The sequence below is a fragment of the Chinchilla lanigera genome, unplaced genomic scaffold (assembly GCF_000276665.1).
Source record: "Chinchilla lanigera isolate Chin_1 unplaced genomic scaffold, ChiLan1.0 scaffold00054, whole genome shotgun sequence".
Lineage (NCBI taxonomy): Eukaryota > Metazoa > Chordata > Mammalia > Rodentia > Chinchillidae > Chinchilla > Chinchilla lanigera.
This window is the reverse complement of record NW_004955455.1, coordinates 5,544,574-5,565,154: the sequence shown is the minus strand read 5'-3', so window position 1 is coordinate 5,565,154 and position 20,581 is coordinate 5,544,574. Positions and strand designations below refer to the sequence as shown.

The 20,581-nt window shown below is 52.5% G+C and overlaps 1 protein-coding gene and 1 long non-coding RNA gene across 5 annotated transcripts in view; one reads left to right on the top strand and one right to left on the bottom strand.

The window, feature by feature from the left end:
* The window catches only part of Patz1 (POZ (BTB) and AT hook containing zinc finger 1), a gene marked incomplete in the record, with an annotated part of 21,790 nt that extends 1,476 nt beyond the window's left edge, over positions 1-20,314 (top strand). Inside the window, 5 exon segments of one of the 3 annotated variants that reach the window (XM_005396307.2) lie at positions 1-1,790; positions 3,340-3,403; positions 9,599-9,770; positions 17,282-17,419; positions 18,817-20,314. In XM_005396307.2, the coding sequence (XP_005396364.1) occupies positions 520-1,790; positions 3,340-3,403; positions 9,599-9,770; positions 17,282-17,419; positions 18,817-19,235 (2,064 nt within the window). 3 annotated transcript variants of the gene reach the window in all.
* On the bottom strand, positions 7,048-13,108 carry LOC102008595. 2 transcript variants are annotated; one of them, XR_001236290.1, is made up of 5 exons: positions 12,507-13,108; positions 11,711-11,793; positions 10,030-11,091; positions 8,184-8,329; positions 7,048-7,660 (listed from the first exon to the last, which is right to left on the bottom strand). It is a non-coding gene; the product is annotated as an uncharacterized LOC102008595 (long non-coding RNA). The 2 variants fall into 2 exon arrangements; XR_001236291.1 differs by having other exon boundaries at positions 10,984-11,091.
* Positions 20,315-20,581: the final 267 nt, after the last annotated feature.

The following is a 20,581-nucleotide window of genomic DNA, read 5'->3' as shown; positions in this document are numbered from 1 at the left end:
TCCAGCGCCCCCGCCCCGGCTCGCGCTTTGCAGGGGACGCAGCGCGCGCCCCCAGCGGGCCCGGGAAAAGCCGCGGAACGCGCACGCGCGCCTGCGCGGAGGACCCCTCCTCCCTCTCCTCCCCACGTGCGCGCGCGCTTCTTGGCCGCGCGCCGGCGCCGCCTGGCGGGCGGGAGGGGAGGTGGCAGGCGCGTTGGCAGGAGGGGCGCACCTCTTTGCTCGCGTCCCCCCACCCCCGGAAGGTAGAAGAAGGGGAGGCGGGCAGGCTGAGAGGAGAGAGCCGCGCGCGATCCAGCGTGGGTGGGGGCAGCTATGTGTGGGGTGGTGCACCCAGCGGTCTAGACATTCGGATCCGGGCAGGGGGCGTGTGCGCTAGGCGCACCTGCGAGACTACAGAGCCCCGGGCCCGCACGTGGGGAGAGTGTGGACACTTCCGCTGCGCCCCGCTTCTCGCGGCTTAGGGGAAGGGAGGGGGCGGGCGGGTGCGGCGGCCCGGCAAGTGGGGAGGGGGCGGCGGCCATGGAGCGGGTAAACGACGCTTCCTGCGGCCCGTCGGGCTGCTACACCTACCAGGTGAGCAGACACAGTACGGAGATGCTGCACAATCTGAACCAGCAGCGCAAAAACGGCGGGCGCTTCTGCGACGTGCTCCTGCGGGTAGGCGATGAGAGCTTCCCAGCGCACCGCGCCGTGCTGGCCGCCTGCAGCGAGTACTTTGAGTCGGTGTTCAGCGCCCAGTTGGGCGATGGCGGCGCTGCCGACGGGGGTCCCGCTGATGTGGGGGGCGCAGCGGCAGCCCCGGGCGGCGGGGCCGGGGGCAGCCGAGAGCTTGAGATGCACACCATCAGCTCCAAGGTGTTTGGGGACATTCTGGACTTCGCCTACACTTCCCGCATCGTGGTCCGCCTGGAGAGCTTCCCCGAGCTCATGACGGCCGCCAAGTTCCTGCTGATGAGGTCGGTTATCGAGATCTGCCAGGAAGTCATCAAACAGTCTAACGTGCAGATCCTGGTGCCCCCTGCCCGGGCAGACATCATGCTCTTTCGACCCCCGGGAACTTCTGACTTGGGTTTCCCTTTGGACATGACCAACGGGGCAGCCTTGGCTGCCAACAGCAATGGCATCGCAGGCAGCATGCAGCCTGAAGAGGAAGCTGCCCGAGCTGCTGGTGCAGCCATTTCGAGCCAAGCCTCCTTGCCTGTGTTACCTGGGGTGGACCGCTTGCCCATGGTGGCTGGACCCTTGTCCCCCCAGCTGCTGACTTCCCCATTCCCCAGTGTGGCATCCAGCACCCCTCCACTGACTGGCAAGCGAGGCCGGGGCCGCCCAAGGAAGGCCAACCTGCTGGACTCAATGTTAGGGTCCCCTGGGGGCCTGAGGGAGGCAGGCATCCTTCCCTGTGGCCTGTGTGGGAAGGTGTTTACTGATGCCAACCGCCTCCGGCAGCATGAGGCCCAGCATGGTGTCACCAGCCTCCAGCTGGGTTACATCGACCTTCCTCCTCCAAGGCTGGGTGAGAATGGGCTACCCATCTCAGAGGATCCCGATGGCCCCCGAAAGAGGAGCCGGACCAGGAAGCAGGTGGCTTGTGAGATCTGCGGCAAGATCTTCCGTGACGTGTACCATCTCAATCGGCACAAGTTGTCCCACTCTGGAGAGAAGCCCTACTCCTGTCCCGTGTGTGGGCTGCGGTTCAAGAGAAAAGACCGCATGTCCTACCATGTGCGGTCCCATGACGGGTCTGTGGGCAAGCCCTACATCTGCCAGAGCTGTGGGAAAGGCTTCTCCAGGTGAGAAGGGCAGCCCCCCCACCCCATCCTAGCCCTGGCCCATGGGACAGTTCCCAGACCTGGGGATGTGGCACTTGTTGAGGGGTGGGTCCCTCGCCCTCACAGGGCCATGCCAGGTTTAGGAGAGTGTCTTAAGGGCCCTCATTTTGAAATGGTGTGGCCAAGAGCTGCTTTCTCTTCCTTGAGGCAAGTTCTTTGGCACTAGGCTTGCCCTACTGTCTCTCCTCCTTGGGGCCTGTGGGAAGGGACTGGATTTCTCAGGCCAGAGCCACCAGGCCTTGCCATTCTTCTCCCTAGGATCCCTTTGTGTTTCTGGCACCAGGCGTGGGGCCCCGTTTTGGGGGCAGGAGGCTGGGCTCCTCCCTCGACTTTCCTTCCTCTCGAATGGCTGTTGAGGGAGGAACTGGAACAAGTGCATCTGGGACTCCTTACACTCCCGAGGCACCAGCCCCTCTAGCACAGAGCACTGGGGATCCTGGATCTAGCAGGCTCCAGCTTTGCACCTCACATGACCCTGGGATCCAGAGATCCAGAGCCAGGCACCCAGAGCTGCCTTAGAATGCCGTAATCTTTCATCTGCTCTGACCTGGTGGGTCCAGAGCTCAAGGAACCCACAGGTGCTCCATGTGTTCTCCGGACAGGATGGAAGGAGGGCAGGACCTCTTTTATATTCACTTTCTAGTGAGCCTGGTGAGGAACTGAGGACTTGTCTGTACACAGAAGGCTGTTCTGTTTTTCTCTTGGAGAATAGTCAGAATAGAAGGGTGATTTTAACTTGAATCCTGAGGACCTTGTGTGTGAACCTCGGGATGCTGAGCTCCCTCAGAGGGGCCCCACAGGAACCAGTCTTACCGGTCAGGCAGCCCCTGCCCACCTGCTCTGGCGGGCATCTGGCTTACCAGCCCAGCTGGGGACTTAAGGCTCCATGGATGGCCTCTGGGGACTGAATTCCATCCGGGTGGCATTCATTGGCTGCTGTGGCGGGAGAGGCTGGGGGAGGGGAACACTGAGTTTCTAAGGGGCTTTAGTCTGGACAATGAATCACACCCCCCTCCCGGAAAGGCCGCAGCAAGGCAGCCCTGTTTCATTTTAAAGCTGCAGCCTCCAGTCCTAGAAATCATTGAGTTTCTGTTAGGGGGAACTGGTGGGGGGTGGGGAGAATGTGGCAACATCAGAGACAAATGTTCCCTTCCCCCTCTAGAGAAAACCAGGGCAAAGAAGCCTAGGCCTATGGAGCCAGAGCTGGGTGGTGACTTTGTCTTTGTCATACTGGGGTGGGGAAGAGGAATCGTCTTCCAGCAATGGATGTGGGTGGTGGGGTCTGGCCATGTTTGTGCCCCATCTTGAAAGCTTATGTTTTATTTTGTTTTCAGACAGGGTCTCACTGTGTAGTTCAGACTAGCCTTGAACTCACTATGTAGTCCATGCTGGCCTCAAACTTGTGTCGATCCTCCTGCCTCAGCCTGCTGAGTGCTGGGATTACAGTCGTGTGCCACTATGCCTGGCTGATACCTTGTTTTAAAGTCCTTCTTGGCTCTCTCTTTTCCAGGCCTGATCACTTGAACGGACATATCAAGCAGGTGCACACTTCTGAGCGGCCTCACAAGTGTCAGGTAGGGGTCGGGCCAGGGCAAAGATGGGCGGAAGGAGAACGTTGCTGTTCTCACAGCTGTGCCCACGAGCGACCTGCAGTGTGTGCTAGGGCCGGCTGACTGACCACTGCTTTGCACACCTCCCCGCCCTGTCCCTCTACCCTCCCTGAGCCCTCCTTTGTTCTTTATCTCAGTCCTTCTTTCCTCCCTGGCTGATGCTCCCTCCTTCCTGGTTGCTTGGTCCCGGTCCCCACCCTGTCTTCGTCTTCACTCTGTTGCTTGGCTTTTTTCTCCTGGTGTTCGTTGGCTCCTTGGATGGTGGGCCACATTGTACAAGTGTTGTCCTGGGGGACCTGGCACCTCGCTGGGCCAGGCTGCTGGTTTCCAGCAGTTCACAGGGACTGCTGGGATTTTGAAAGGGCTCCTCATGATCCAGCCAATAACTCCTTATCTGACTGCTGCGGAGTTCTTTCTGGGTCCCCTCAGTCAAGGCAGGGCGGTGGGGTGGGGCAGGAAGGAGGGAAGGGGTGGTCTTGTCTCTGAGTGCTGGCACCTGTGTAACCTCTCCTGAGCCGTGAGTACAAACAGTCAGGGTTTCTGGAGGACTGGCGAGCTAGGGTCTTACCTTCCTCTGAGCGCTCTGTGTGGTAGCCGCAGGTAGGGAAGGCTGGGCCAGATTCTTACCCACATCTGCTTGATCAGTATCGGGGCTCTGCTGGCACCCAGAAAATTGAATTTCCTCTCCTGGCCACTGAATATTTGTGTGAATGGAAAACACGCCTCTTTCTTCTCCTTGGTTGACATCCCTTGCCAAGTTCCTGCCAGCTATTCCTGAGGGCAGTGTAACGTTGTAGGTCGCTCACCAGAACCTCTAGCAGAGACGAGCTGCTTCTCCTTAGCTAACTGGTTGCAAAGGGGGAGGGTTCCTCGATATCCGTAGCGGGGGCGGATGCACTGTAGTAGGACAAAGAGCCCAGGGGCCAGGTGTGGACAGTGTTCACAGACAGGGGCAAGGCAACCTTTCCCAAGAAGGGCGACCCAGGGTGGGCCTGCTGGGATCTGTCTCTGCCTGCTGCCTTCTCTCTCTCTGTCTCTTGGTTTTCTCATCACGGCACATTCTGACTCTCCCAGGTAGTGTGCTGAGTAGCCCGGGCAGAATAGGAGGAGCCCAGAGGGCAGTGGGGGCATGCCCGGTGGCCTGGGGGGGTAACCTGCACTCTCTGCCCTTTTTCCAGGTGTGGGTTGGGAGCAGCAGCGGCCTGCCGCCCCTGGAACCTCTTCCTAGCGACCTGCCATCATGGGACTTTGCCCAGCCTGCTTTGTGGAGGTCGTCCCATTCGGTTCCTGACACCGCCTTTTCCCTTTCTCTAAAAAAGTCATTCCCAGCCCTTGAAAACCTGGGCGCAGCACACTCCAGCAACACTCTCTTCTGCCCAGCCCCGGCGGGATATCTAAGGCAGGGCTGGACCGCCCCAGAGGGCAGCCGGGCCTTCACCCAGTGGCCTGTAGGCTAGCACTGGCCTCTCTGAAGAGGGTTTATGGTAGAGGAAGTGAATGGTGGCTGGCCGAGACCCCTGCTTTTGGGAGAGGCCAGCAAGGTGGTTCCTGCCCACTGCCCAGCTCAGCTCTTCCAGGGATGACTTGGAGCTTTCTCTACTCAGGGCTCCCAGGTAGTAGTCGCAAGGAGAACCTTTCTGGATTCCCCCTATGGCCTCCAAGTTTCTTTCTGGGCTCTCTACCCCATCTCACTTAAGAGGTGGCCCCCCTGGGCATCTGTCTTTGCCAGGGTGGTTTTGGAGGTTGGTGCTTTCCTAGGAATTAAGCCACCAGCTTCTCTGTTTCCCCTCCCCCGGCATCATTTCCCATAAGGCGTGGGGTCTCTAGGATAGGGTCTGGCTACCCCTTCTCCCACTGTGGGATTGGATCTGCCTCCAGATGAGCCTCTGGCACAATTCCAACTAGGGTCACCTGTGCTGCCCTCCTCCCTTCCTGCTCAGGTCCTGCTTTTGTTTCTGGCAATGAATTAGATTTTCATGCTTTTGAGGTTTTTTTTTTTTTTTTAAGCTGGTCTGCTCAGGAACTAAACTAACATGTGGCTTTATATTGGGCCACCCCAATATGTGGCTTTAGGAGCTGATAAAAGAAATGTAGAACCTCCGGATCCCCTTGGTGTGTCCCTTAGCGCCCCCCGCAGGCTCTGTGGGGAGAACAGCAGTGATGATAAAGTTTTCATTCTAACTTTTGAGGCTTTGTGTGTTTTGTCCTTGGTCTGTGTCATAACACTGACATCACTGTCCCTTGATGTACAGGTCCACTCCTGCCCGCCCCTTCAGCACACACTCTCCCACATCTGCTGGTCCGTGGTTAGCCTTGTAGCCAGGTATCCCCAAGAAGGACCCAGCAGGTGAAGACATGGTGGCTCTCATGCTCTGGGCTGGCCGGCCAGCTGTGCCTGAGCTTGATTAAACAGCAGGGGCATCCGTTTGGCACGGTGTGGCACGCTGAAAGCATCAGAGGTGGAGATGGCTCTCTGGGAGTTGGTTCCTTGCGCCCCCGCAGGCTGGGCCTGAGCCATGCCTCTAGCTGCTCCTGATGCTGCGGACGATGAAAGGAGCTCATTACAGAGACTGGTGCTTCAGCTTAGCGGGGAAAGGCCATGTGAAGATAGAGGCACGAAGTGTGAGGCTTGGTAGTCTCCACCACCCACGGCCCCAGGCACTGCTGGATTATGTGGAGTGTGCCTGAAGCTGAGAGGCTAGAGCAGCTCAGACCTTTCATCGCTCCCAACAGCCCCGTTTCTCAGGCTGGTTAGAGAAGGAATGAACTGGGGTACACTCAAAAAGGAGGCTGAGAAGGCCCGTGGAGCTGGATCTCCAAGCACTGCCCTTAGGTTTTCTGGGCTGCTCAAAATGCCCCCTGAGGCTACCAGACTTCGAAGACCGCCAGGTTTAGCGGTAGGCACTCGTGTCCTTGGTACCATTTGGGCCTCCGTTCCGAAGCTGCTTGGTGTCAGAAAGAAAAGCTTGAGGAAACGGAGGCAAGCACGACTGGCTCGGTGAGGAGTGATGTTGACCCAGACTCAGGAGGGCTGGACCGGGACCGGGCAGGTTTGCCTTCTAACAGTGGCAGGCTGCCCAGGCACCGCAGGCATCAGCATTCTGCAGCTGGCTGGCTGGCTGTTCTCTCGTCAAGATTCCTCTGTCTTCTCCCGGTTTCCAGGACAGGGAGTGCTTTTCTCCTGAGTGGACCCAGCATGGAGGGCCTGGGTGTCGCCTTTGAGATCTAGCTCTCCCTCAGCCACTTTTCTAATGGGTTGTATGGCCTGGCTTTTCATGTTCTGTGTTCTCTGAGCTTCTGGCAGGCCTAGACTTGGACTCACACTTCCACAGTTTACCTCAGAAAACCCTGGGCGCTGCAGCCACGGAGGGTCATTCCTGGCACAGAGAAGCCAACCATCACTTTGACATTAGTTTTGTAACACGGTGAAAGTTTTTGTTGTGTATGTGTGGGTTTTTTTCCCCCAGCAGTAGATTTATATTACTTGTTAAGCTTGCTCAGACTGGGGCTGGGGATTTAGCTCAGCGGCAAAAGCGCCTGCCTGGCAAGCGTAAGGTCATGAGTTCGGTTCCCAGTACCGGAGAAAAACCAAAAAAAAAAAAAAAAGTTTGCTCAGACTAAAGGTAGCTTTCATTTCTTGAGAAATAATCAGTGGAGGATGGGGTGGGGAGAGCCAGCTCAGTCCGGGATTTGAATTTCGCTTAGTTTAATCCTCATACAGATAATCCACTTGTGGGTAATTGAGGGTTGGCTGTCCATCATCTTTAGGTAGCAAAGCATGACAGGCAAAGCGTTCAGAGGAGAGATCCTGAAAGAAGGCTGGCAAGAGAAACAAGGCATCTCTTTCATAGCCCTCTAGTGGCGCCCTCTCCCAGGGACTATGGAAGGCACAATCCTGAATGCATGCTTTAAGTTCCTTTTTTTTTTTTTTAACACCTGGTCCATACTGGTTCTTTCTACTTGCAAGGCTCATAACACAATTCCCTCTCACCATTGGAAGTGTGCTCCTCGGGTCATTGCCTGGCAGAACCAGCTCCTGTTCCTGGACAAATGGGCTGTGAATTTTCTTCTCAAACAGGTAGCCCATCACCAGGTCATGAGGTCTCTATGACCATTGAGGTGGGGCCTCCCTGTGACCATGAGACCAAGTGTCCAGGATGTTTTCTGAGTCACGTAGAAATCTCTGCACAAATCCTTTCGCCCTTCCTGGCCAGGGGAGCCCTAGGACCAGATATACTGTGTTAATGAGGGTCAAGACCTTTCACTCACAAGATCCCCCGTCTCCTGGATTTGGAGATGGGTAGCACACAGACTTTGGGCTGGTTCCCATCGGAGCTGTACTCTCAGAGCCTCCATTTGCTCAGCGTTAAGTTGGAAAAGATAAGAAGATGTCAGGGTAACTGAGAAGATTGGTGGTGTACTGGCCTGACCGTGGGGAGGGTGCTCAGACTGCTACTTTCTATAGTAGTTGAGTCTTAGGCTTTGGGCAAGTTCAGTTTTTGAAGTTAGCTTCCTTGTTAATTAAACCCATAACATGCGTGCTCACACACACACAAAACAAATGCACTGTTTCACTTGTATAAATTGTTCCAAACTTGTAACATTTACTTAAAAAAACAATGACTAGGAGTAGCAAGGATTGTAGTGCAAGTATTTGGGATGGATAGTAAATGATGGCATCTTGCTTTGTACAGTAAGGAGATGGATAAAGGTCTGTGTGTGGTGATCATGCTCAGACACTTACCTCAAGATCTCAGGTTCTCAGAAGCCACTTCTAAACAGATTATAGAGGCAGCTCCATTCTAGCAAGCTGTTGGGGTGGAGTTCTTCAGTGGGATCACAGACACTCTGCAACGCTCTCAAAGGTGAATGTTGCTTTCTCTTACAGTTCTAAAACAGTAAACACACGCACTCATGCAAGCATGGAGAAAAGAAATGAGTCAATCCTGACCAGAACCCCTGAAGCCCCTACATACAGCCCACACAGCTTGAGAATTACTAGATGCATCTCTCTCAGGCCTTCTGCTCTCCTTTGCACACCCAGCAGAGGAAAGGATGTTGGGGAGAGAGAATGCCTGGGATGGAGTCAGGTCTTCAAATGTGGGGAGAAGTCTGGTGACCTGTGGCCTTGGTGCAGGGCACAGGTGCTAACTTTCAACTCCTCAGACACTTGACCTTATGCTGTGAATTGGTTTTCCGTGGCCGTGTGCTCCTGGAGGTGCTCACACTGTGCACCTTGGGGGACTGCTGTCAGGGTGGAGAGTGCGAGACAAATGCTTCAAACAGGTGACAGCCTGGGCTTGCTCAGTCAGTGGCTGGTACCCTCCTCCTTGTTCCTGCGGGCACTTCCCCACCTCAGCGTTTCACAGATACTCTTGAAGGCTTGGGTCTTCCTTCGGCTCGTTCTTTCTGTTAATTTTCATATTAGCAGAATTGGCACTATCATTTTATAGGCTGCTTTTTCAATATAAATTGAAAATATGAGGAGTTATCTCTGTGCTTTGACCTGCCTTTCCATTGCCTTGAGACCAAGACTAATGTCCCTTTCGGCTAAAATGAATAAACTGAATTCTTTTTATAAAGCACTGAAGGAAAAGCCCAGTGTGGAGGATAGGAAGACTGGTTTATATGCCAACAACTTATCTGTAATTCATTTGCAGCCTATGTACCTAAAGTCAGTGATTCATGGTTGAAGATGAATAAGGACTTAGTTCTTTGCTTTGCAGAGGAGCACAGGATTTAGCTTGCTATGTCCTGGGCATGTCTATGGTAAAGAACTTGTCATTCCAACTCAGGTGTCCTGTGAGGAGGCATCTTAGGAAATAAGAGCAGCCACTTGGTATTCTGGGTAAAGACCATGAGCCAAACTCCGTAGCTCTCTTAATTCTAAAGGGAGGCCAGGCGTGGTGGCGCACGCCTGTAATCCCAGCACTCGGGGGGCTGAGGCAGGAGGATCGTTGCAAGTTCGAGACCAGCCTGGACTACAAAGTGAGCTCAAGGCCAGCCTGAACTGCATAGCGAGACCCTGTCTCAAAAAGACAAAAAAAAAAATTCTAAAGGGAATCATACAATGGGCAGGAGCTACTTTTGCTTCACAGTGTAGTTGGTCAGGTGTGGAGTACTAGGTTTCACTCATCTTGTTTTCTTTTCTGCCCTCAGACCTGCAATGCTTCTTTTGCTACACGAGACCGTCTGCGCTCCCATCTAGCCTGTCATGAAGACAAGGTCCCCTGCCAGGTGTGTGGGAAGTACTTGCGGGCAGCGTACATGGCAGACCACCTGAAGAAGCACAGCGAGGGGCCCAGCAACTTCTGCAGTATTTGTAATCGAGGTAATCTCCCCACTCTTTCCTCATTTCCAGAGGAGCCTGAACTTGTGTTGGAAGCCCAGGGGTGTCTTGAGCACCTTACTTCCAACTGCACTCTGCACAGCCCTCCCTTCTCACTGAATGACAAATATTTTCATCAACCCAGCTAGCTGTTTGCAACCCCTTCCTTCCCAAGAAGCTTGGAGTGCTTGGGATGGGAGGTCCCAGGAGACCAGCAGATAGGACTGAGACAGGTGATTCCCAGGCTTGGGCCCAAACATACCTGCTGCTTAGGTGGTAGGATGGAGGCATTTTGCAAACAGTGCTGAACTATTGTGGTTGGTGGGGGAGTCACTAGGTTCCAGAGCGGGACATAAAGGGGTCCTGCTTCAAAGATTTTGCTGGCTGGGCCCCTGGCACATGCAATTCAGCGGCCAGGGAAGGAGGTCGAGTCTGGAGAGGCAGAAACTTCCTAGCACAAATGGTCAGAAGAGACCCCAAATTCAGGTAGATTGTGACCTTGACGAGCGAGGGAGGGGAAGATGCTCTGAGCAGGACAGTGTGCTTGATGAAGAGGTCGGCCTAGGTTGCATCTAGTGGCGGCAGTGGTGTTGTGACAGATGAAGTCAGTCTTGTCCCTGAGGCTCTGCTGGGTCAAACGGGCTATTGGAATTGCCGGAAGTTTGTGTTTTGCAAGCAGTGTCAGTGGGGGCTGATGGGTCCGCGTCTGTGCTGGAGGAGTTGGGGCCGCTGTCAATGTGGATGTGCAGGTGCTTCTGCATGGTGCGCTTGCTTTGGCCAGGTGGGGGTGTTGCTGGGACATCCTTAATCTCCCACGGCGCTCTTGTCCCAACATTGCTGAGAATCTGAGGTATGGTTTGGCGGCCTGAACACTGAACTGGGAGTCAGAGGACGCTGGGTTTAGTCTTAGCCCTTCACCGTGTGGCCTTGAGCTCTCTCTTCCCCTTGTAAGCCTCAGTGATTTCTCTCAAATGGGGTTAAGAACACCCTCTTATCTTACATCACAGAGTTGTGAGGGTTCCAGGACACAAGGTAGGTAGAAGTTCTCTGAACTCACAAAGCCCAACCCTTACACTTAGTACCGATGGTAGAAAAGACGTTATTTGCTCAGATTCTGTTTTAGACAAGGCACAAAGCTCCTGCAGGCCTTGGCTGGACTCCTTGGGTGCCTGTGTTGTTTCCATGAGGTTCTGGGTGGAGGGAGATCGCTGAGTACCTGGGTGTTCCTGGTGTCCTAGAATTGGGGGCCTCCTCGATACTGCACACCTGGGGGGCTGTTCATGATGGCCACTGAATGTGGATGTTTGTTCCACCAGGAAACCTGCTGTGAGAGGGGAGCAATGATAATTGAAGCTGTTTAAGCCATCCATCCTGTCTCCTGACATGTCACAGCCCATTTCTAGTGGGAGTGTCCTCTGGGGAACAAGCAGTGGGGTTGTATGTGGGTGAAGAGTGATCAGGATGGCCTTTACTGGGGCTGCCCCAGCCCTAGAAAAAGCAGTTTGCTTTTCTTCCTTCATCTTGACCTGGCTTCCTGGCAAATAACTGAACCCTCTGTAGTGTGCCATTGGCAGGCCTTTTGTCAAGTTTTCAGTGTTCCCAGCCCCAGAACTGGAGTCAGAGACTAGAGGCTGAGAACCAGTAAGAGTAGAGAAAGACGCTAATGACAAAACCTAGAAATCCTAGCCCAGATGGGAGAGTAGGGCAGGAGCTGGACAGGAGACCTAGGGCTCTGGGAACCCAGCTCAGGAGAAAAGAAGAGCTGATAGCAGCAGAGACCAGCTGGGAAAGTTGACCCATTTAGGAGAGAGCTGATGTGGCAAAGTCAATAACTGTTGTATGTCAGGATTTTTTTCCCTGAGAGCTGATAAAGAGGACTTGGGCATCAGCCACAAACTGTGTGCTTGGGGTAGAGAATGCGGAAGAGTAAAACCAGAGCCTACCTTTTCTCAGAAAGGCCATCTCAGATCTGGATCACAGGCTAATACATCGTTTGGTTCTACAGTCAAAGCAGGAAATCACTCCTCTAAGAAGACAAAAGAAAGCTATGGTCCAGCCTACACTGGGTACTTTTAGTGTTTTATCAGAAGAGGAGGAAAAAAAAAAAAGGGGGGGCAGGTTGCTTCCCCTGGTTTTCCCCCCCCCCCCCCCCCCCCGTACCGGGAATCGAACTCACGACCTTGCGCTTGCCGGGCAGGCACTGTGCCGCTGAGCTAAATCCCCAGCCCCAACTACTCCTGGTTTCATTTCTTGGACAGAAATAGGAAGAGACAAGCTAGGCGTGGTGAGGCATCCTGTAATCTCAGCACTCGCGGAGACTGAGGCAAGAGGATTGCCAGAAATTGGAAGTCAGCCTGCACTACATAGTGAGACTCTGGGACATTGGAATCAGAATCCAGAGAGTTCTGTGTTATCATTTGTCCTAAAATTACCAAGAATTTGCTCAAATGACTGATATTTGTTCATGTATACTAGTGACTGAACCCAGGGAGTATTGAGCTTTTTATCCCCAGAACATTCTCCCACCCTTTTTTTTTTTTCCTTTTTCCGGTACGAGGAATTGAACTCACAACTTTGTGCTTGCCTGGCAGGCGCTGTGCTGCTGAGCTAAATCCCCAGCCCCAACCCCACCCCTTTTTGAGACAGGGTCTTGCTGAGTTGTTCAGGCTGGCCTTGAACTCGTGATCTTCCTGCTTCGGCCTCCCAAGTAGCTGGAATTATAGGGATATTCTACCTCACCTGGCCAAACTGAATGTTCTTATGGCTGAGGGTGTAGGTCCGTGGTAGAATGCTTGCCTAGCATGTGCGAGGCCCTGGGTTCGATCCCCAGCACTGGAAAGGAAATAAATAAATAAATAAGAATTATCTTATCTCTTCAAAGGTTCAAGCAAAAGGCTAAAGTTAGCCTGCTGGTGAGACCAGTTTTGATTAAATCAGATGAACTTCCAGGTGCCTGCTGGGATCCTTCAGTCCAATAATTGTTCATCAGTCACTTTAACTAAAGACTTGACTTACGTAGGCTTTGCCTCAAAAATGACTCTTCACTATGAAGAATGGGCAAGAAGGAAGCAGCCTATGGGCCCCTAACTCCACAAGTGAGTCACATGCAAGATTAAGAAACAGATGACCCTTTGTCCTTCAGACATACCAGGACATGTGTTGCCTACCATTTGTAGAGGAAGATCATTTCCTATAGAGGGACCGTTACAGCTAGAAAAGCTTGTTCCGACATTCCGCGGTTTGAGGAAATCAGCTGAGTTGAATGGTGGAAAGGAGAGAAGGACCTGGCCTGGTTATTTTCTTCTTTTTTAAATATTTTCTGTGAGGCCATGGGTATAGCTTAGCGGCACAGTGCCTGCCTGGTAAGCACAAGGTCCTGAGTTTGACTCCTCTACCCCCCCTAAAAATTTGTTTTTCTATAGCAGAGTATTTTGTTTTTTTGTTTTCCGGTACCGGGAATAGAACTCACGATGTCGTGCTTACCAGGCAGGCGCTGTGCCGCTGAGCTAAATCCCCAGCCCTGTAGCAGAGTATTTGTACATATGTATATGTCCTGGGAAGAGAGAGTTGGTCAGGAATCTGCCTTTGACAGAGACATTTGGATCCAAACATCATTAGCTAAAAGGCGAGCTCACATGTGGATGGACGCAGGCAACCAGCATTCCCTTGGCCTGACACAGTCCCCCCAACATACACAGTTGGGTATGGCCTCTCCGGAATATGGACATGGGAAAGGCAGGCTGCAATTCCTGCATAGATGCAGAAACTGCCCAAGGAGAATTTGTGTCTGCTGTGTGAATTTCAGGGACACCAGGCAAGAAAGTGCACCTGAGAAGCAGAGGCCTTTTGCTAATAAACTCTTCCTCCCTGGAGTGAGGAGGAGCAGGGCTGGCTGGTTGTTAGTCTGCATCACGTGGATGCCCGGATCAAGCGAATTCTTTGGCTGTCGGTTAATCGGTGGTGAATAGGGTGGGTGAGCTTAGAATTCCGGCTAAACACGTCTGGCTTCGAAGATGTGTTCTTTTCAGAAACTTAGCTTCTGTTTCATCCCAACACTTGGCTCCCGAGTTGCTCTGTGTTTAAATTTTAGGCTTTAAGTGGCAGCTGTGGATCCATTCTTGCCACCCTGCCAAGTGGTTTCGCTATAGATAGTACAGTCTACAGCTGGGGTAAAGTCAAGAGGACCCAGCCAGTGTTCCTCAGACTGTTTTTCAGGAAAACACAGGAAGTTTTTCCTGAGCATCTGCTCTGCTGTATTCCTCTGGTACAGCTTTCCATACGAGGAGTAAATATAATAATTCCTGGGCGCTTCCCGCTCCTTGCCCGTCCACTCTGATTGCAGTGGACCTGCCCTGGCATGCACAGGGAGGGCTTCATACTACTTCAGAAGCCCTGAAAGGAATTAAAAACCAAGGAAAACGTTCCATTCTAAAGTGACATCATCACATTCAGAAAGTTCTGCTATCTTGTGATGGTGGCTCGGGGCCCGTGTCTCCCAGTTCCCCTTGGTTCTGTAGTTCCCACGGGGCCAACCTAAGAGCAAGGCTGAGAACCTCTTTTCCATCAGCCTTGTCTACTCCTTCCTGACTGCAGCCTGCCTCTTAGGAATGCTTACGTGAGCGCAGTCATCCTGTCCCCCAGTGCCTGCCCCCAGGCTAACCGCTTAGTTGCAGTGTAAGACAACTAGCTCCACCAGACAGGGCCGGACACCAGCAGCTTGTCCAGGTGGCTCTTTGAAGTAGCTGTGTTGGAGAAGGAAGGAGAATTTTCCTATCCTATGTTTCCATCTGAAACCGCCAGATTCTGCTATAGGGAGTATTGTTAAGTAAGCTTCCCACAGGCCAGCCCTTTTGTCTACAAGCACCTTCTGTTTTGGCAAAGCACTAGTGATAATGAAACTTACTGCAAAAATTCAAAAGAACTTTCCAGGCCTCAGGGCCAAGACATAGGGCCATTTCAGGGTCTTGCCAGTGGTTAAAGGTGAAGTTCCAGGGAGCGTATAAAGACTGGGGTTGCAGCAGGTTTCGGCTCTGCCGCTTAGTAGCAGTACTGTATATGTGACTGAAAGTTACTTCACTTCAAAGTTACTTCACTCTTGCATCTTTCTCTTCAAAATCTTTATAATAATAACTCCCAAAACATAAGTTGTCAGGGGAATTCTTCAGAATAATGCATGTAATGTGCTGGGGCCTGGTATACCATCAGCATTTGCTAAAGATGAACCTTTAGGGCTGGGGATATAGCTCAGTGACACAGCGCCTGCCTGGCAAGCTCAAGGTCCTGAGTTCAATTCCCGGTACCAGGAAAAAAAAAAAAAAAAAGATGAACTTTTATTACAGTTGCAGCAGCATTCAAAACGGTATGCTAATTCAATCTTTTCTTCTTTTTTTTTTTTGTTTTTTTGTCATTTTGAGACAGGGTCTCACTATGCAGTTCAGGCTGGCCTTGAGCTCACTTTGTAGCCCAGGCTGGTCTCAAACTTGCAATGATCCTCCTGCCTCAGCCTCCTGAGTGCTGGGATTACAGGCATGTGCCACCATGCCCAGCTCAATTCAGACATTTTTAAAAATAAGTTTTGTGCAGACATTACACAGTACACCCCAGCCTCTGACCCTTTAGCAAAGGATCACACTGTGATCCTGTGACCATATAATTTTAAAAGGGAATGAAAGTGCTGAGAATGTGTTAGCCAGACCTAGAGTGGATTAAAGGGACACCATCAAGCCACTGGCACCCCAAAGGGGCCTTAAACTAAAACCTTTGGTGCCTGCTAAAGGCACTCTCTGATCCTTGATCACAGCGGAGTTTGATGGCATATCTCCTCCTGTGAAACCCAACCTTAAATCCTTTTACTGCCTACCAGATTCAGTATCCTTGGCGCCTGAGATATCTTGGGGCTCAGACTGACCGAAGCATCTAGGAGGAGCTGGAGCAGTGACAAGATGGCTGGATTGCCCCTTTCTCAAAATAAAGGCAGGGGGCCGGGGATATGGCTCAGTGGCTTAAGCGCCTGTCTGGCAAGCATGAGGTCCTGAGTTCGATTCCTGGTACCAGAAAAAAACAAACAAAAAAAATCAAAATAAAGGCAAACAGATCATCCTGCTTTTTCTTCTCTAAGTGACCCTGGTGGATGCTCCAAGCTAGATGAAAAAGACTGCCGTGGATGAGATGACTATGCCTCTTTAACATAACTTTCTGTTGTTGTTCTTCAAAAGGTCTAAGCAGTCACTTAAGGAGTTACTCAGAAGGCAGGAAAGTTGGCAAAACAGAACATATTCTGACAGACAGAAGAGCTGGGTGTGGTGGCGCACTCCTGTAATCCCAGCATTCGGGAGGCTGAGGCAAGAGGATCGTTGCGAGTTCGAGATCAGCCTGGGCTACACAGTGAGCTCAAGGCCGGCCTGAACTGCAGAGCGAGACCCTGTCTCAAAAAGACCAAAAAACAAACAAAGAAACAAATGATAGACAGAAGAGGGACCACTGGAGACATTCCTTGGGGATTCCATTGTACCTTCATCTGGATTGGTGCCAGTGTCCCTTTAACAACTGTTAAGGAGTCATTCTGCTGGCTGGAGGCCTGTGGCTGCCCTGTAGCCCCACATACTTGTCTGACTACATTTCTAGCCGTGGTCCTACAGCTGACCTGGGACTGTGGAACATCCATTCAGACCACTCTTTTTCTGTCTCTCCCTTTCTTTCTTTCTTTTTTACTCCCTTGGCTTTTCGAGACAGGGTCTCACTATGTAGTTCAGGCTGGCCTTGAGCTCACTATGTAGCCCAGGCTGGCCTCAAACTCATGGCAGTCTTCCTGTCTCAGCCTCCCAAGTGCTGGGATTACAGGCTCGTGCCAACAAACCTGACCATCCTGCCCTTCTTCCTTCCCTTCCTCTCTTCTTCTCCTTCTCCTCCTTCTCTCTCTCCCTTTCTCGCTCTCCCCCTCTCTCCCCCTTTCTCTCTCTCTCTCTCTTCCTGTCTCTCTTTCCGTTTCTTCCCAATACTAAGGGTTGAGCCCAGGGCCTTCATACTGAACTGCATCCCCAGCCCTTTATTTTATTTTTAATCTGAGACAGGGTCTCGCTAAGTCACTGAGTTGCCTGTGTGGGACTGAAATGTATAATCTTGCCTTAGTCTTCCAGACTGCTGGAAACAGAGGTGTGCATCACCACATCTGGCTCCAAACCTCTTGTTACCATGGCACCAAGCAAGCCCAGAGGCAGCTGGCCTCTGGCCCTAGCAGGAGCAGGACTTCAGGGCATCCTACCAGGCAGCCAGCCTGGGCCCTTCAGTACAGCCTTGCAGAGTAGGCTGTACAGAGAAGCTGACTTGTAGACTTAGCCAACCTTCATCCCAACCCGTGTGGCTCCTGTGGTTGTGCTGTTTTGAACCGAGGAGGGGACCCTTTTTCAGGTGCAGCTGACTTGGGAATAGTAGCCAGAGCGGCCAGAGGAGACGAGGGAAAGCAGAGAGGTATCTCTTGCTGGCCGCGGGATCTCATCTCCTTTTGTCTTGTTTAGGTTTCTCCTCTGCCTCCTACTTAAAGGTCCATGTTAAAACCCACCACGGTGTTCCCCTTCCCCAGGTCTCCAGGCACCAGGAGCCCATCCCGAATGGGGGAGCAGCGTTCCACTGCGCCAGGACCTATGGCAACAAAGGCAAGCGACCCCTTGCTCTGCACTTTGCTTTTCTGCGCAGACTGTGTTGTGGGGGCGCTGGGCCGGGCGTGGGGAGGCCTGAATGGCGGTGGCCTCCAGGATAGATGTCACTGTGGGTACCTCGCCCCAGGCCAGCGAGTGAGGCTGTAGGGCAGTGCCGAGGTCTAGCCCCTGCCTCTTCTTTCCAGCCCTCCTTCCTCCATCCTGGCCAGCCCCCACCGTCTGAGCCTTGCAGGGATGCCCCAGGCCCGGGGCAGGAAGAGGAACCTTGCATGATGAGTCACTCTGGGCCTGTCCATTGCCTGCCTGCCTCCCTGTAGGACGGTGTGGCGCTATAGCTGAATGTTTTCCCCTCCGTTGACCTGTGGGTTGGTGGGAGCCAGGGATCGGCTTCTCTCACAATAGAGGTGGTTAGTTGCTGTGTGTGGCCCTTTCCAGAGAGTCTCTGGCTGCGTTTGTGAGATGCATGGCAATAAATAGCGACCTGATTGCCGCTGACTCAAGTTGGGTTGCAGAGAGCTCCCCAGGGCCACTTTTGCTTGTTGATTCAGGTTGTGCCGTGGTGTGTCATGTTGTTGTTGCCGCCTCAGGATGAGGCCAGGGCTTGGCAGATGGCAGAGATGGCATGCTCCATGCTCCCATCACAGACCTCCCGTCCCGGCATGGCTCTGGACCCAGGCAGGAAACTGCTAGTTGGTGGAGGACGCCAGTGTGGGCCAGGCAAGGTGCAGCAGTGAGGGTTGTCTTTTGGCCTAGCTGCTCCTGGGCCCTGGGCGGGGACACCCAGCTGAGTTGTTCAGAGTGGTTTTTAATCTCTATACGTTGGCTACGTGGTCCTGGAAGAGTTTTGGCAAAAGAAAGGTGATAAGGGCTTTGTGTTTGGGCTGGTTTTTGTCTGAACCTTGGATGGGGTTGAGCTGGGTGGAGGACCTCACAGTTCTGGTTCTGCCTATCTTGCAAGGGTTACAGTTAGTCTGGTGCAGGCGACAAGGCCACTGGTATTCCTGCTCAGCATCCTCACAAGAGTTTGCCCCCAGAAGCACCCAAGAGAGCACCTACGAGTTGGGGGTCTTTGAGTTATTCTGGGCAGAAGCAGTAGACGTCCCCTCTCTATACCCCTTCCTTGAAGCAGACTGAGACATGGTGAGTGATACCTGTGCACATGCATGAAGAGCCCACAGCAAGGGGGGCTGGTGGCCCCAGGACCTTGCTGTCTCACCCCATAGGCACTCCAGGCTCCTGGACTGACCAGCTGAACCTCTGTGGGTTCTGCCGGGGCAATGGCTTACCACTGCTGCCCTCCACAGGCCTGTGAATTGGCCTCTCGTGACCCCTCCAGGAGGGGGAATCTCCAAAGCCTAGCCTCATCTCTCTCCTGTGTTTTGTTTTTTTCATAGAAGGCCAGAAATGCTCACATCAGGATCCGATTGAGAGCTCTGACTCCTATGGTGACCTCTCAGATGCCAGCGACCTGAAGACGCCAGAGAAGCAGAGCGCCAATGGCTCTTTCTCCTGTGACATGGCGGTCCCGAAAAACAAAATGGAGTCTGATGGGGAGAAGAAGTACCCGTGTCCTGAATGTGGGAGTTTTTTCCGCTCTAAGTCCTACTTGAACAAGCACATCCAGAAGGTGCATGTCCGAGCCCTTGGGGGCCCCCTAGGGGACCTGGGCCCCGCTCTTGGCTCACCGTTCTCCCCGCAGCAGAACATGTCACTCCTTGAGTCTTTCGGGTTTCAGATTGTTCAGTCGGCGTTTGCGTCATCCTTAGTAGATCCTGAGGTGGACCAGCAGCCCATGGGGCCTGAGGGGAAGTGAGGCAGACGCTGCGTCCCCACAGAAACAGCCTTCCGGGGACTGCCGAGAAATGCTGTGAATGCGGAGAGATGTGATGTCTTTGGGTTCTGTAGCTGAGAGATTTTTATTCATTTTTAACTCTCCCCAACCCGAGCCCTACTCCCTGTCCGCTACCCATTCCCCCAATGGTTTGTAGAAATAGATCTCATCTGATTCTCTGCAGAAATACCTGCAAAACCCAGTATGGGACGAAGGCAGAAAACACTACATAAGCCTCGAAGGCAGCACCAGTTCCGGTTTCTCTAAGGGGTAGAAGCCGGAATTCCGGGTGCTCAGTTCTTAGTGACTCCTCTCCCAAACCCTGTGGTATTCTGGGACGTCAGTGATTTTGGTCCCCTCCCACTACTCTAATTCCTCATCTGCCCATGCTGTATCCCTCAAAAGAAATCACAATGGGGTCTCTGCCCACTCACATAACCTCAGTGGCCAACAGTTTTTAAGGAAGTCAGAAGCCTACAGCAATCCTTAGACCATGGAGTGGGTGTCCTCCAAGAGTACCCCTGAGCTTAGCCCCGGGCTGGAAGGCCCCAGACCTTCTTGAGCCCTGCTGGAGGCTAGCATTTTGCTTCTAGACAAGCTCAGCTACTGAGGATGCCTTCACCCCAAATTCCAGTTTTTACATGATTTTAACCATTCGACTTGCTGTTGGGTTTTAATTCTCTAATTATTATTATTATTATTATTATTATTTTTTAGGACCAGTTGTAGTGAATTGCTACTGAAAGCTATCCCAGGTGATACAGAGCTCTTCGTAAACCGCAGTCACACATTAGGGTTAGTATTAAACTTCGTTTAGGTGTACCATAATTAACTTGGCTAGTTGATTGTTTGAAGTCTATGGAAGAAATAGTTTTATGCAAAATTTTAAAAAATACCAGTCTGGTCAGGAAGGTAGGGGGTTTCAGTGCTGTTGGGAGCCAGAAAGTTAACCAGCGGGTAGGGGAATTATGCGCCTTGGTTGTGCCCCACGTGAGCAAACCCAGGTTGAGCTTGTGATGTGAATTGACTGATCAGACTGTATTAAAAATGTTAGTACCTTACTCTGCTTGCTCCCGAGTCCAGTTTTTCACCTGGGAGAGGAGGGTTGGGACCCAGAAGTGGACAGACTGTACCCCTATGCCTGGGGTGGGGGTGGGGATCCCAGGACACCCCCTTTCCTCTTCATTACACCAGTTCCCCTGCAGTTGGTAGGTGGATGTTCCTACTAAGACTTAGCTGCTGGGATTCATCAAGTTGTTAACAAATATTCATTCCTCGCCTTCACTGCTTGTGTAGCCAGCATGATTTCAACCCCTGGCTGAAATACT